A 14,068-nucleotide genomic window follows, 5' to 3' on the forward strand; every position below is an offset into this window, starting at 1 on the left:
TATGCTTACCTGATAAGTCCACGGATCATCATCATTACTTATGGGATATTCACCTCCTGGTCAGCAGGAGGAGGCAAAGAGCACCACAGCAGAGCTGTTAAATAGCTCCTCCCTTCCCTCCCACTCCAGTCATTCGACCGAAGTTAGGAAGAGAAAGGAAAAGCCAAGGTGCAGAGGTGTCTGAAGTTTATAATAATTAACAACCGGTCTAAAAGAACAGGGCTGGCCGTGGCCTCATCGTGTCTAAAAAGAAACAAATTTATCAGGTAAGCATAAATTTTCTTTTCTTTTTAAAGACACGATGAGTCCACGGATCATCATCATTACTTATGGGATACAATACCCAAGCTAGAGGACACAGATGATATGGGAGGGACAAGACAGGGAACCTAAATGGAAGGCACCACTGCTTGAGGAACCTTTCTCCCAAAAGCGGCCTCAGCCGAAACAAAAGTATCAAATTTATAGAATTTCTAAAAAGTGTTAAGAGAGGACCAAGTTGCAGCTTTGCACCTTAGGAAGAACACCTAGTTTAGTACGTAAAACTACCTTAATCTGAATGGAAAATAAGGAAAGGCGAAGTATACTGCAATGTCGAGAGCTAAGACACTCTACGAGCTGAGGAAATAGCAACAAGAAATAAAATTTACAAGATAACAACTTTATATCTAAAGCAATGCATAGGCTCAAACAGAGCCCCTTGAAGAACTTTGAGAACTAAATTCAAACTCCATGGAGGAGTAACTGGTTTGACACAGGCCTGATCCTAACCAGGGCCTGACAAAATGATTGTACATTTGGGACTTCTGCCAGTTGTTTGTGTAACAAAACAGATAAAGCAGAGATTTGACCCTTTAGGGAACTTGTCGATAAACCCTTCTCCAAACCTTCTTGGAGAAATGTCAAAATTCTGGGAATCCTAACTCTACTCCATGAGTAGCCCTTGGATTCACACCAATAGAGATATTTACGCCATATCTTATGGTAAATCCTTCTAGTTACAGGCTTACGAGCCTGAATCATGGTCTCTATGACCAAATCAGAAAAACCCCGCTTGGATAGGATTAAGCGTTCAATCTCCAAGCAGTCAGCTTCAGAGAAACTAGATTTGGGTGAAGGAAAGGACCTTGAATGAGAAGGTCCTTCCTCAACGGAAGTCTCCAAGGTGGCAGGGATGACATGTCCACCAGATCTGCATACCAAATCCTGCGAGGCCAAGCAGGAGCAATGAGGATCACTGATGCCCTCTCCCGCTTGATTCGAGCAATGACCCAAGGAAGAAGTGCAAACGGGGGAAATAGGTATGCAAGGCTGAAGGACCAAGGAACCGCCAGCGCATCTATCAGTGCCGCCTGGGGATCACTGGACCCATATCTCGGGAGCTTGGCATTCTGACGAGATGCCATGAGATCCAACTCCGGCCGACCCCATTTGAGAATCAGGTTGGAGAACACTTCCGGATGGAGTTCTCACTCTCCCGGATGAAAAGACTGCCTGCTCAGGAAGTCTGCCTCCCAGTTGTCCACCCCTGGGATGTGGATCGCTGACAGATGGCAAGAATGTGCCTCCGCCCACCGGATTATCTTGGCTACCTCGGCCATCACTAAGGAACTCCTCGTTCCTCCCTGATGATTGATGTAAGCCACTGACGTTATGTTGTCCGACTGGAATCTGATAAACTGGGCCGAAGCAAACTGAGGCCAGGCCAGGAGAGCGTTGAAGATCGCTATTAGTTCCAGGATTTTTATAGGAAGAACAGACTTTGCCTGAGTCCATACTCCCTGAGCCTTGAGGGAACCCCAGATAGCTCCCCACCCTAGAAGGCTGGCGTCCGTTGACACAATCACCCAGGATGGTATGCAAAAGCAGGTTCCCTGGGATAGATGATCCAGAGACAACCACCATTGAAGAGAGTCCCTCGTCTAATGTTCCAGGGTTATTCGAGGAGACAAATCTGCCTAATCTCCATTCCACTGCCTGAGCATGTTTAACTGCAGAGGCCTGAGGTGGAACCGAGCAAACGGGATGATGTCCATTGCCGCCACCATCAGTCCGATTACTTGCATGCACTGAGTCACTGACGGCCGAGGAATGGACTGAAGGGCTCGACAGGTATCTAGAATCTTTGATTTCCTGACCTCTGTCAGAAAAATCCTCATATATATAGAATCGATTAGAGTTCCCAAGAAAGTCACCCTTGTCTTCGGGATTAAGGAACTCTTTCCAGATTTACCTTCCACCCGTGAGTTCTAAGGAAGGATAGCACAACGTCGGTATGAGATCTTGCTTGTTGACAAGATGGCGTCTGGATTAGAATATCGTCCAGATAAGGAGATACTGCAATGCCCCGCGGTCTTAGAACCGCCAGCAGAGACCCCAGAACCTTTGTGAAAATTCTGGGTGCTGTGGCCAGACCAAAAGGAAGAGCCACAAACTGAAAGTGTTTGTCCAGAAAGGCAAACCTCAGGAACCTGTGATGATCTCTGTGGATAGGAACATGAAGATATGCATCCTTTAAATCCACTGTCATCATAAATTGACCCTCCTGGATCAATGGAAGAATGGTACGAATAGTTTCCATCTCGAAAGATGGAACTCTGAAAAACTTGTTTAGACTCCTGAGATATAAGATAGGTCTGAAAGTTCCCTTCTTTTTGGGAACTACAAACAGATTTAAATAAAAACCCTGCCGCTATTCCTGTACAGGAATGGGGATAATCACTCCCAGGGAGGAGAGATCTCTTACACAATGTAAGAATGCCTCTCTTTTTATCTGGCTTGCAGATAATCTTGAGAGAAGAAATCTTCCTCGGGGAGGAAAAATTTTGAACTCCAGTTTGTATCCCTGAGGCACTATTTCTATAGCCCAGGGATCCTGAATGTCTCAAATCCAAGCCTGAACGAAGAAAGAAAGTCTTCCCCCTACCAGATCCGGTCCCGGATCGGGGGCATGTCCTTCATGCTGTTTTGGATTCAACAGCAGACTTTTTGGATTGTTTACCCTTGTTCCAGGACTGGTTGGGTCTCCAAGTAGACTTAGATTGTTCTGGTTTAGAGGAGGAAGAGAAATAATTTCCCTTGAAATTTCGAAAGGAACAAAAATTACTCTGTCCTCCTTTCTGTTTCTCTAATCCGGAGGAAGGAGATGACCCTTACCTCCCGTGATATCAGAGATAATTTCTGTCAGGCCAGGTCCAAACAATGTCTTCCCCTTGTAAGGAATCGCTAGAAGCTTAGATGATATGTCCACAGACCAAGGTTTTAACACCATAAGGCTCTGCGGGCTAGGATAGAGAACCCCAAACTCTTGGCTGCCAATTTAGTAATTTGTAGAGAAGCGTCCGTAATAAAAGCATTAGCTAACTTCAGAGCTTTAATCCTATCGTGGATCTCCTCTAAGGAAGTCTCAGTCTTGAGAGACTTAGACAGAGCATCAAACCAATAAGCTGCCACACTAGTGACAGTAGCAATGCACACAGCCGGCTGCAATAGCAGACCTTGGTGAACATAAATCTTTTTAAGTAGACCCTCCAACTTCTTGTCCATGGGATCTTTAATAGCAGAACTATCCTCAATGGGAATAGTAGTTCACTTGGCTAAGGTGGAAATAGCCCCTTCCACCTTAGGAACCATTTGCCAAGTTTCCCTGACAGCATCAGGTATAGGAAACATCTTTTTAAAAATAAGAGATGGAGAGAAGGGAATACCTGGTCTCTCCCATTCCTTAGAAACATTCTCCGAAGCTCGCTTAGGTACTGGGAAAACATCTGAGTAAGAAAGAACCTTGAAATATCTGTCCAATTTACTCGACTTAGCAGGAGCGACCACTACTGTGGAATCACAGTCGTCTAAAGTAACCAAAACCTCCCTGAGTAAAAGGCGGAGGTGTTCTAGTTTAAACCTGAAAGAGACAACCTCTGAATCAGTCAAAGGCAATGAACTCTCTGCGGGCGTTAAAGTCTGGGACGCTTGGGGAGAAAGCTGCGGCATACTCTGAACCTTGTCATTAGACTCCTGAGAAGCATGTGCTTTTGAAAAACGTTGTTCATGAAAAATCTTCTCTATAACTTAAAGCCCTCTCAATACATGAGGGACAAAAAGGAATTGGTGGTTCCACATTGGCATCCAAACACATGGAGCAAGTAACATTTTGCACAGCTCCTATGTCCATGTTGAAGCACAGTATAATAACAATGTAATAAAACTTTACCTTTACACAAAAAAATCTTATTACAAAAAAACTGTTACTGGCCCTTTAAAATTTAAAAATAAACATTTATACTGCAAGAAGAAAAAAAAATTGTGTCCCAAAATAAACAACAGAATTTAAACAGATCAATTTAGCTCAAATAATTTTGAATGTCTGAAAGATACTGTGACTTTAAATTTTAAACGGAAACTATTTTCCTTGCAGAGAAAAAAATGTATCCTCCATTAAATAAAATTCAGATGCAGCTCTGCTGAGGCGCCAACCTGCCAACCAGATTCACTGCTATATCCCCAGCGATCTCCAAGCAGTCTGCCGATGACAAGGGCTCTATAGCGCTACGCAACCGCTTGCTCTAAGGAAAAGACCATGCGGTTCTAGTGCAATGCTGATTCTCTCCACAGCTAACCCAGAACAGCTTTGTGCACCAGACAAAGGCTGAAAACTGTGCAGCGTAATTAGAAAGTGCACGAAAATGATAGCCCCGTCCATCGTGGGCATTAGTAAATGCACACAACCCGACCGGGTTCACTTAGTCAAAATAAAAACGATAGTGAAAAATTAAGCTTAACTCCCAGTGCCTGTACTTAAGCTGTCAGAAAAACACAACCCTCCATTACATAGAGAGCCTAATGTCCCAACACAAAGAGCCCCATATTTCTCAGCCTTATGTGTTAAATGAGTCTTATTAAAGTGCCCACTCTCCTTTGAGTCTTTGATATTCCCAGAATAAAAAGTCAGCACTTACCTTAATGCTGTCCGACAGCAGGACAGTCCATCAGGTTTAAGAGGTCCTCTCCCTCCCATAGCCCTGTGGATAATGATAAAGCCTGAGTTAAGTTTGCTTAGGCCATCAGGATAAGGGCAGCAGAAACGTATGGGAGGCGCAGTGAGAATTATGTCCCACCAGTTCCCATTGCTCTAAAGCCACCAAAAGCTCTACTGAAGAGACTGATATGGACTATGGCTACACCCTAGAACAAAGCAGCACAATCTTGCACTACTTTAAAAATAATAAACTCTTGATTGAAGAATCTTTTCTAACACCTAACTTTACCTCTTCCTAGCACTAACGTAGGCAAAGAGAATGACTGGAGTGGGAGGGAAGGGAGGAGCTATTTAACAGCTCTGCTGTGGTGCTCTTTGCCTCCTCCTGCTGACCAGGAGGTGAATATCCCATAAGTAATGATAATGATCCGTGGACTCATCGTGTCTTTAAAAAGAAAACAGTAAACCAGGTCATTCTCGGTTTGATCAACCTGTTAGTGACTATAAACACAGCTACAAAAAGGACACAAACTTTGTCTTATTTAAGATAGCCTTTTTTGTTTTATATAAGAAAAAATCAAAGAAGGCGCCTCATAGCGTAATACAGTAGAGTGCAACAATAGTAGAAATGCGAATAAAAGTTCCCTTACATTTGGTGAAGCACAATAAAGTGCTGTATGTGCAGCCTGGATCTTTTAGAGTAACCCAGCTAACTCGCCTCCCATATCAGGAACAGATGGATGTGGGTCAGTCCGGTGTCCAGCTGCAATCAATGGATCCAGGGTTGGGCAAAATGACAGTTATCACAACTGCATAACGCCAATGTCCCAACAAATGTGCAGAGAAGCAATAAGGTTAAAATAATGTGTTAATTCTTAAACACAGTAATACAGCTTCACGTTTCACAGTTAAACACTTTTTTTTATTTATTTTTTTTACTTAATATTCATTGTATTGGAAATCTTTATATTTAAAGTAACCATTGTCTCTTTCAACAGTGTAAATGCATTGAACGGATTGAGATTCCAATAATGCATGGAATAGAATAAACACCTTTATCAGAGAGATATTGTTATAAAGAACTGGATATCTACAATTGATATAAAAGAATATAGTACCAAACCATACTTACTGGTACAATACAAAAATAAAGAAAAAAAAGTATGAAGATTACTCACAATTAACTTACATTTTCATTAAATTGTTAAAATGTTAATGCATTATTTACAAAATAATAATACAAATAGTATAATTGGTAAAAAGAAAAGCAATAATGAACTTTTAAGAGATTACCACAGCAAATGCATGCCAGAGGATCTCACCATGTGGTATAATATGTGCTTATTCTGCAATTTTTCCCCAAACATGAAAGACAGCTCCACTCTATTTATTTAGAAGGCACCAACATGTTAAACAATGCTATACATGGAATCATTAAAAATCACAAAAACAAAGCCATGACATGAGTTTTATTTCCTAGGGAACTTATTATCTAGGTTGTTTACTGGAGTAACACAAACAAGATGTGAGAAGAGCTTGGGTGATCTTGGTCTGAATGTGACACCATTAAAGTAAAACTATTACTACTTGTCTTGACAAAGACTATAATTACCTTTCTTTAGTTGAACCAGGACAATCAAAAAAGTATAAAACAATATAAAAAGAAAGAACCTTAAAAAAAGACTGATGAAATCTATTTTGTATAACTTGAAATCTGAAAAAAACAAAAAAGTATGCTTACCTGATAAATTTCTTTCATGATGGTGAGAGTCCATTAGTCATCACATGTGTGATATTTCCTCCTATGCAGGGAAGGTAAAGCAGGGCAAAAATGTGAAAAACAAGTACATCAACTGAACAAAAAAAGAAGGGTGGGGCTTGTGGATTCTCACCATCATGAAAGAAATTGTATCAGGGAAGCATGAATTTTGTCTTGCTTCATAAAGGTGGTGAGAGTCCAGGAGTCATCATGTGTGGGAAATAACACCCAAGCTTTGGAGTCCACAGACCACTGTGAATGGTGGGTGTCAAACAGTGATGGCAGGACATAACTAGTTAGGCACTACAGTTCACAGAATTTTCCTGTCAAATACAGCCTCAGAAGAAGCATACACATCAAAGTGAAAAAAAATTGGAAAAACTGTGTAAAGAAGACCAAGTAGGTGCCTTACAAATCTGATAAACGGAAGCCTTGTTACAAAAGGCAAAAAAGAAGTAGCAACAATGCCCTTAGGGAGAGTTATCCCCACATCCAAATAATCCTTGCAAATTAAAACTATAAGACAAACTACTAAAGTAATAGCTGTAGCTTTCTGACCTTTCCAAGGCCCAGAAAAATTAACAAAAAGAGGTCTAAAATATTCTGTGTCTTCCTACATAATATTTGAAAGCTCTTAAAACATCCAAGTTGTAGAGAAGATGCTCCTTAGAATTCTCCTAAATGATAGTATCTGTACATAATACCTTAGGAAGAAAAGAATAGCTATAGCAAACATCAGCCTTATCCTGATGAAAAATAAAATAAAAAAAATCGGAAAACAAGGGTTGCATGACAAAGCTGAAAGCTCAGAGACCCCCTTCTAGTAACAGACCAGGATAAATGTGAACAAAGATTACAAGAGATGACAAAGAAGCTATCCAAATGAACTGGTTATAGAACAGTTCAATAATATAAAAGATATTTAAAAAAAAAAAAAAAGGAAAGGATAATTTTTACAACTCAATACAATAGGTTAAGCCATAAGATATTGAAAGTGGTAAGGTGAGTTTTCAAAATACCATAGGACAAACTAGAACTGGCTGCTACCCTTGTTTGAGTTGCAGTCACTGCAACTCTATGATTAAGGGGGAATATTTTTACCATCCTATCAATGGGGCCAAATTCAAGATTAGGGAGTATTTAACCTGTAGATCTTCTTTTGTTATTTATATCATTGAATGACCATGTGCTTTGATCTATGTTGGCGAGACCTTTAGGGAAGTTAGGGAGAGGATAACAGAGAATAAATCCAATAATAGGAGAAACGATAAAGAAGCCCCTCTCTCTTCCCACTTCCTCTCCATGGGTCATAATATTAGGCATTTGAGTTTCCAGGTTATTGAACATGTGACTAAACCTAGGAGGAGAGGTGACAGAGAGATTTTGCTAAAGAAAAGAGAAACGTTCTGGAAACAGAAATTAAACACCCTAACACCAAAAGGGCTGAACAGGGATTTTGATTGGTCTCTGTTTATGTAACTGATATTTGGTGATATTGTGCAATATTTCTCACTTTTAATATACACATATGGATTTTTTTGTTTTTATATATTTTATTTTGTCTTTTAATACTTTGTAAGCACAGACAAAAAAAAACTAATAATGGTGGTATTGCCATATTGTTCTATGACCACATGACGGCAGCAGAACATAGAATGTGATTGATTAATGTTACAAGTTCAGGTATAAAACCTGTGTATAATTAAGACAACATGATTAAGGGCCTAATGCAGGCTTGAAACATTGTTGTTTTTGTACCTATGGACCCGGTGAAAAATAAAGGTCTTTTTATAAACTTTTTTTTTACTTGGACTTGGCAAGTCTTTTTCTGTGCCCCATATATCAGTTGTGCTGTCTTCCTACCTTGGATATTTGAGCAACCAAGAGACAACTAAGGAATCAGATTTCCTCAAGTTCCAGAGACCTGACACAATACTGAGGCAGTTTGTAATTGAAATGAGGGGCCATGAGATCTCTCTTTGGCACACCCACATGTCTCACAATTTGGTTGAAAATGTCCTTATTCCTGTGGGTGAAAAGACTGGCGAGAGAGAAATTCTGCCTCCCAATTGTTCACACCCAGAAGATGGATGACAGAAATCGTGCAGAGATGGCATTCAGCCCAACTGATGATGCGGGTCATTTCCCTCATCACTAAGGAACTGTAAATTTCACAGTGATGATTGACATAAGTCACAGCCATGGCGTTGTCTGACAGGAATCTCAGAATAGATTTGTGTCTGAGGTCGGACCAACTCTGGAACCCTGAAGATTGCACAGAGTTCAAGAATATTTATTGGTAACCTCGCCTCCTGAGGAGACCAAACTCACTGCACCCTAACCTAACAGGCTGGCATCTGTCAATATTATTACCCACATTAGTCGAAGAAGAGAGACTCCCTGAACTAAGGACTGGTGAATCTACCACAAAGTCAGGGGCTTTGTTTTGTGATCTAACAGAATTCTAACTCCAATGATGCAGCATCTGCAATTGGAAGGCCGGAAGATGAAAGCTTGACAAATTAAAATGCATCTGAAGCAGCCACAATGCCCACAACTTCCATAGGCACTGATCTGTCTTAGACAAAAGCTAAGTCAGGGAATTGATTATTAACCTCAGTAAAGAGACACAGGTCTGAGGAGTTAATAAGCTTTTTGGAAGATTTATTTTTCAACCGTGACTCTGATGCAGCCAGATGATAAAAAGGAGCCTGAACCAAAATGTAATCCAAATCGGGAATTAAAGAAATTCCCTGAACTCAAACTATAGACAACAACGCTCCAAGTACTCCCTATAGTGCTTGTCTAGAAAAGCAAATATCAGGAACTTGACATGATTATTTTGTTCAATATTATGAGTTCCAAAATAGGCTGAAAAATATCTTCTTTATTTGGTACTAAAAATATTTTTAAAAACAAAACCCTGGTTTAATCCTAGAGTTGGAAGCAGAGAAATCACTCCCATTAATTCCAGATCTCTCACACAAGTCAAGAAAGCTTGGGCCTTTAAAAGGATCTTTACCAGAAATTATTTGCAATACCCATAATCCTGAACAGTTCTCTACAAAGCTTCCTGAAAGAGACTCAATCTACACCCCACCAGAGAAAGATCTGGTATGGGGGCTGCAAGTTCATGCGGTCTTGGGAGCTAGGGTAGACTTCTTGGACTGTTTGTTTTTAGACCAAGAAGGGCTAGATTTCAGGAGGATTTGGAAGACCAGAAAACTGGGCAGAGGGGGAATCTTTTTGGGTCTTAGATTGCCAAAAGATACAAAAACGCCCCACATGTGGTCAGAAAAGCTCCCTTACCCCTAGTGACTGTGGCAATAATACTATCCAGTCCAGGAACAAACAGATTTATCCTAAATGGGGAGAAAGAGCAGTTTGTGCTTAGAAACCATATCAGCAGACCAAGACTGAAGCCACAAAGCTCATCTAGTTAAAACAGCTAATCCAGCATTCTTAGCATTAAAGCAAATCGATTTCAGTGCTGCATCACAAATAAAGGAATTTTCTGTTCTCAGGAAATTAATAAGACCTTGCATTTCATCCAGAGTGATTTTCCCAAAAACAAGTTCTGAGATATTATTACATCAAACAGCAGTGGAGACAAAGGCTATACGCGCCTGCAGGTCTAAACATAAAACCTGTAAGCTGAAAGTATAACCTATGAAAACCTTCAAATTTTCAATATAAAGGATCATTTAAAGAGGAACTACCCTCAAAATGAATAATGGTAAGTCTGGCCAAAGTGGAAATAGAGAAAGGCTGCTTATTAACAGAAGGGAGAGGAAATATATTTTTAAATTTGTTAGATGTAACAAAAGGGATACCTAGCTTCTGCCATTCCTTAGAAATAATTTCAGAAACTGAATCAGGCACAGAAAAAGAGAAAGGCTGCATAGGAGCCGACTTAAAAATGTATCAATCCAGTTAACAGATTGCTTGACTGTTGCAGGATAAACCTCTGCCTCTACAGCAATTACAAAGTCCTGCAATCAGGGATGAATATGCTTAAGCCTGATAAACTATCCTAAAAAGAGTCAGAAGCATCCCTATCATTAGTAGTTAACAGAGTGACCTCTCCTGATGAGCCAAAGAAGGACCACATTTAAAACCTTGCAAATGTCTGTGCTTGGAGGCAGGCGAGCTAAAACCTCACTAATAGCAGAGTGAATATAGTCCTTAAAGGGATATAAATTAAAATGTGCATCAGTGCACATAGAAGAGTTCATTTGAACTTTCTCCAAAACTTAAAGGGATAGAAAGGTAAAAATTAAAATGTGCATGGGTGCATTGCAATTTTTAAAAACAAGCAATATACTTCCATTAGCAATAATACTTCTAGTAAAAGTTATTACTGGTTTTCAGCAGCATAAGCACATATGCTGTGAGTGCCCGTGCTCCAGCATTCAAACACCACACCTTTTTAAAGAGTCAGAATGGCCACTGAAAATCAGTAATAACTTTTACTAAATATTTTTTTTTGCTGATGGAAGTATATTGCAAAAACACTTGTATTTAAAATTGAAATGCACCTATGCACATTTTAAATTTTGACCTTACTATCCCTTTAAGTTTTTGAGAAAAAGTTCAAATGAACTCTTCTATGAGCAACTCTGATAGGCGCAGTAAAACACTGTTAAGGATTAGTAATAAACTTAACAGTACATTCTCCAATACCCGCGACTGACAGTGGTGCTATATTTAGTCCAAAACCAACTTATTAACCCATATTGCAGGATTGGTAAACTAAGGGAGTAACCATCAAAATATAATATAAATCTTCAAACGGAGAACTCACATACAATGAGATGCACACTTTTAGTTAGCCTTACCTCTGCGTCCATGCTGCTGCTGCATCAACAACGGGGAAGTGAAACCACCTTGACAGCCCTGTGGGTAAATCCAAAGTACATATTTTCTAAAGCAATAAGTCCCAGACCGGCTAAATCCAGGGATAAAAAGTTAATTTATTCAAAATTGCAAAATAATTTTATATTTCACAATTTTGAATAAACATTTAACCCTGGATTTCATCAGTCTGGAACTTTTTGCTTTGGCGAATACTTATGTAAAGATTAGCAATAGACTTAGCACATGAGATACAAAGCATAGCAGGGGAAAACACCTAGAAATCCTTACAAAGCAAACAGATAGTAGAAGAGGTTAAATAAAGAGAGGATCAGAATCTGAAAAACTCCTATGTCTTAGAGCCAGATAGAAGAAAGGACCTTGAGACAGAAGGTCTTACCTCAGAAGAAGAGGTCAAGGAGGGCAGCTGGACATTTGAACCAGATCTGTATAACAAATCCTGCGAGGCCACGCTGGGGCAATCAGGATTACAAGCAACTTCTGTAGCCTTGGAAATCAAAACAGATAAGCAGGCTAAAATGAGGAAATAAGGAAATGCTAGAGCACCCACTACCTCTGTTTGAGGATCCCTGGACCTTGAAAAGTACTTGGGAAGTTTGTTGTTCAAATGAAAGGCCATCAGATCTATTTCTGGGAGAACCCAAAGATCCACAATCTGATTTAACACACTCTGCTGAAGAGATCACTCCCCTGGATCTAGAGAATGATGACTGAGAAAGTCTGTCTCCCAATTGTTAACTTCTGGGATGTGAATTGCAGGGATTAGACAATAATTGGCTTCTGCCCAAGAGAGAATATGAGACACCTCCATTATAGCTAGGGAACTGTAAGTTCCCCCCTGATGGTTGACATATTCCACTGCAGCAACATTGTCTGTCTGGAAACAGAGATAAGACTTCCTTTTCAACATAAGCAAAATTTGAAGGGCTCTGAAAATTGCTTGGAGTTCCAGAACAATGGGGAGGAGCCCCATAAAATGTTTTAGGCCACGCTCATAATTGACGGACACTTAACTTCACCGACACACAGCGTTCTAGCCGGCTTGTGAACGCCTGTTGTGGTTCGGTTTAATATAGCAATCCGGATTAATTTAAGTGTTTTTAGTGACTATTTTGTGTGGACACATTTATCATAGATTTAGAAGATCCGGTGTTTCTCTCTGGCGGATTACAGCGCGCAAACAGATGCAGAGGAGAGTAATACAACTATCTCTAACGATATATACCGACCGGGAGATTTGAAACAGACGGACTCTGGGCTATCACAAAGTGAGATCAGACTGTGTTGTCTACACGTTAATGTGTGGTTACATACCTCATACGTTTGAGGTTACAGAGTGTGAGTGATTTTCTATTTGTGTGCTATTTAAAAGTGCTTTTATATATTACTCTTCAATCAGTCTCTTGCACTCTTGTCTCCTTTTTTTTCTTTGTCTTGTATTTATTTCTTAGTACCACCTTTCCTTACCGGTGAGTCTATGAAGGTGCTGCAGTATGGACTGAGCATTCTGATTGGGATTCTGTGAACCATATATTGGCATATCCTTTTATGTGGTAATATATACTGTGTTGTTCATATTTATTTAAACAGTTCACTTTTTCCTGCTATACACCTAGACAGGTTCATCTATGGATAAAGCAATTTATTAATTGATTGTATTTTCAATTGTATTATAATCATTTATTGTGCTCTATCTGTGAATTATATAAAGAGTACATATTTTTGAATTCCTGTCTCTTGCACATATATCTTTCTGTATACTTGTTTTGTTTTTCATCTATATACATGTTTATTATTTATTTCCTGTAGGTGGCGCTTTTTAGTAGCAATATTTAGTGTCTTGCATTTACTCATTGCGAGTTCCAGAACATTGATTGGCAACCTCGCCTCCCTGGGATCCCAAAGCCCCTGTGCTGTGCAAACAGCTCCCCAACCTGAAAGACTTGCATCAGTAGTGATCAAAGTCAAGGTAAGATGAGCAAAAGAAGCCCTCTGAATAATAAGCCACCAAGTTCGAGACTGACTTGTACTGAGATTTATAATATCTTTTGAGACAGCTGAGTATAGTCCCTGCACCATTGACGCAACATACAAAGCTGAAAAGGCCTCATGTGAAATCGAGCAAATGGAATTGCATCTGAGGCTGTAATCATGAAGGCTAGTACTCCCATACACAGTGCCACTGAAGGAAACAAGAGAGACTGAAGGTTCAGACAAGCTGACACCAATCTTAACCGTTTCTGCTCTGTTAGAGAGACTCATGGACACTGAGTCTATTTGGAAACTTAAGAAAGTAACCTTTGTCTGAGGAACCATAGAACTCTTTGGAAAATTGATCCTCCAACCATGCTTTTAAAGAAACAACAAGAGTTGGTTGGTGTGAAATTCTGCTAAAGGAAAAAATCCAAGATATCGTCCACGTAAGGAAATACTGCAATACCCTGAGTTCTGATCACAGA

At 39.9% G+C, this 14,068-nt stretch overlaps 1 protein-coding gene across 1 annotated transcript in view; it reads left to right on the forward strand.

Annotated features, from left to right (window-relative positions):
• The window catches only part of LOC128653241 (granulocyte-macrophage colony-stimulating factor receptor subunit alpha), a 184,348-nt gene extending 177,919 nt beyond the window's left edge, over positions 1–6,429 (forward strand). The window contains exon 10 of the mRNA XM_053706426.1: positions 5,974–6,429. Coding sequence (XP_053562401.1) covers positions 5,974–6,024 — 51 coding nt within the window. The 3' untranslated portion in view covers positions 6,025–6,429. The remainder of the gene's footprint in view (positions 1–5,973) is intronic.
• The last annotated feature ends 7,639 nt before the right edge of the window (positions 6,430–14,068 follow it).

This window comes from Bombina bombina, chromosome 3 (assembly GCF_027579735.1).
Source record: "Bombina bombina isolate aBomBom1 chromosome 3, aBomBom1.pri, whole genome shotgun sequence".
Classification (NCBI taxonomy): Eukaryota; Metazoa; Chordata; class Amphibia; order Anura; family Bombinatoridae; genus Bombina; species Bombina bombina.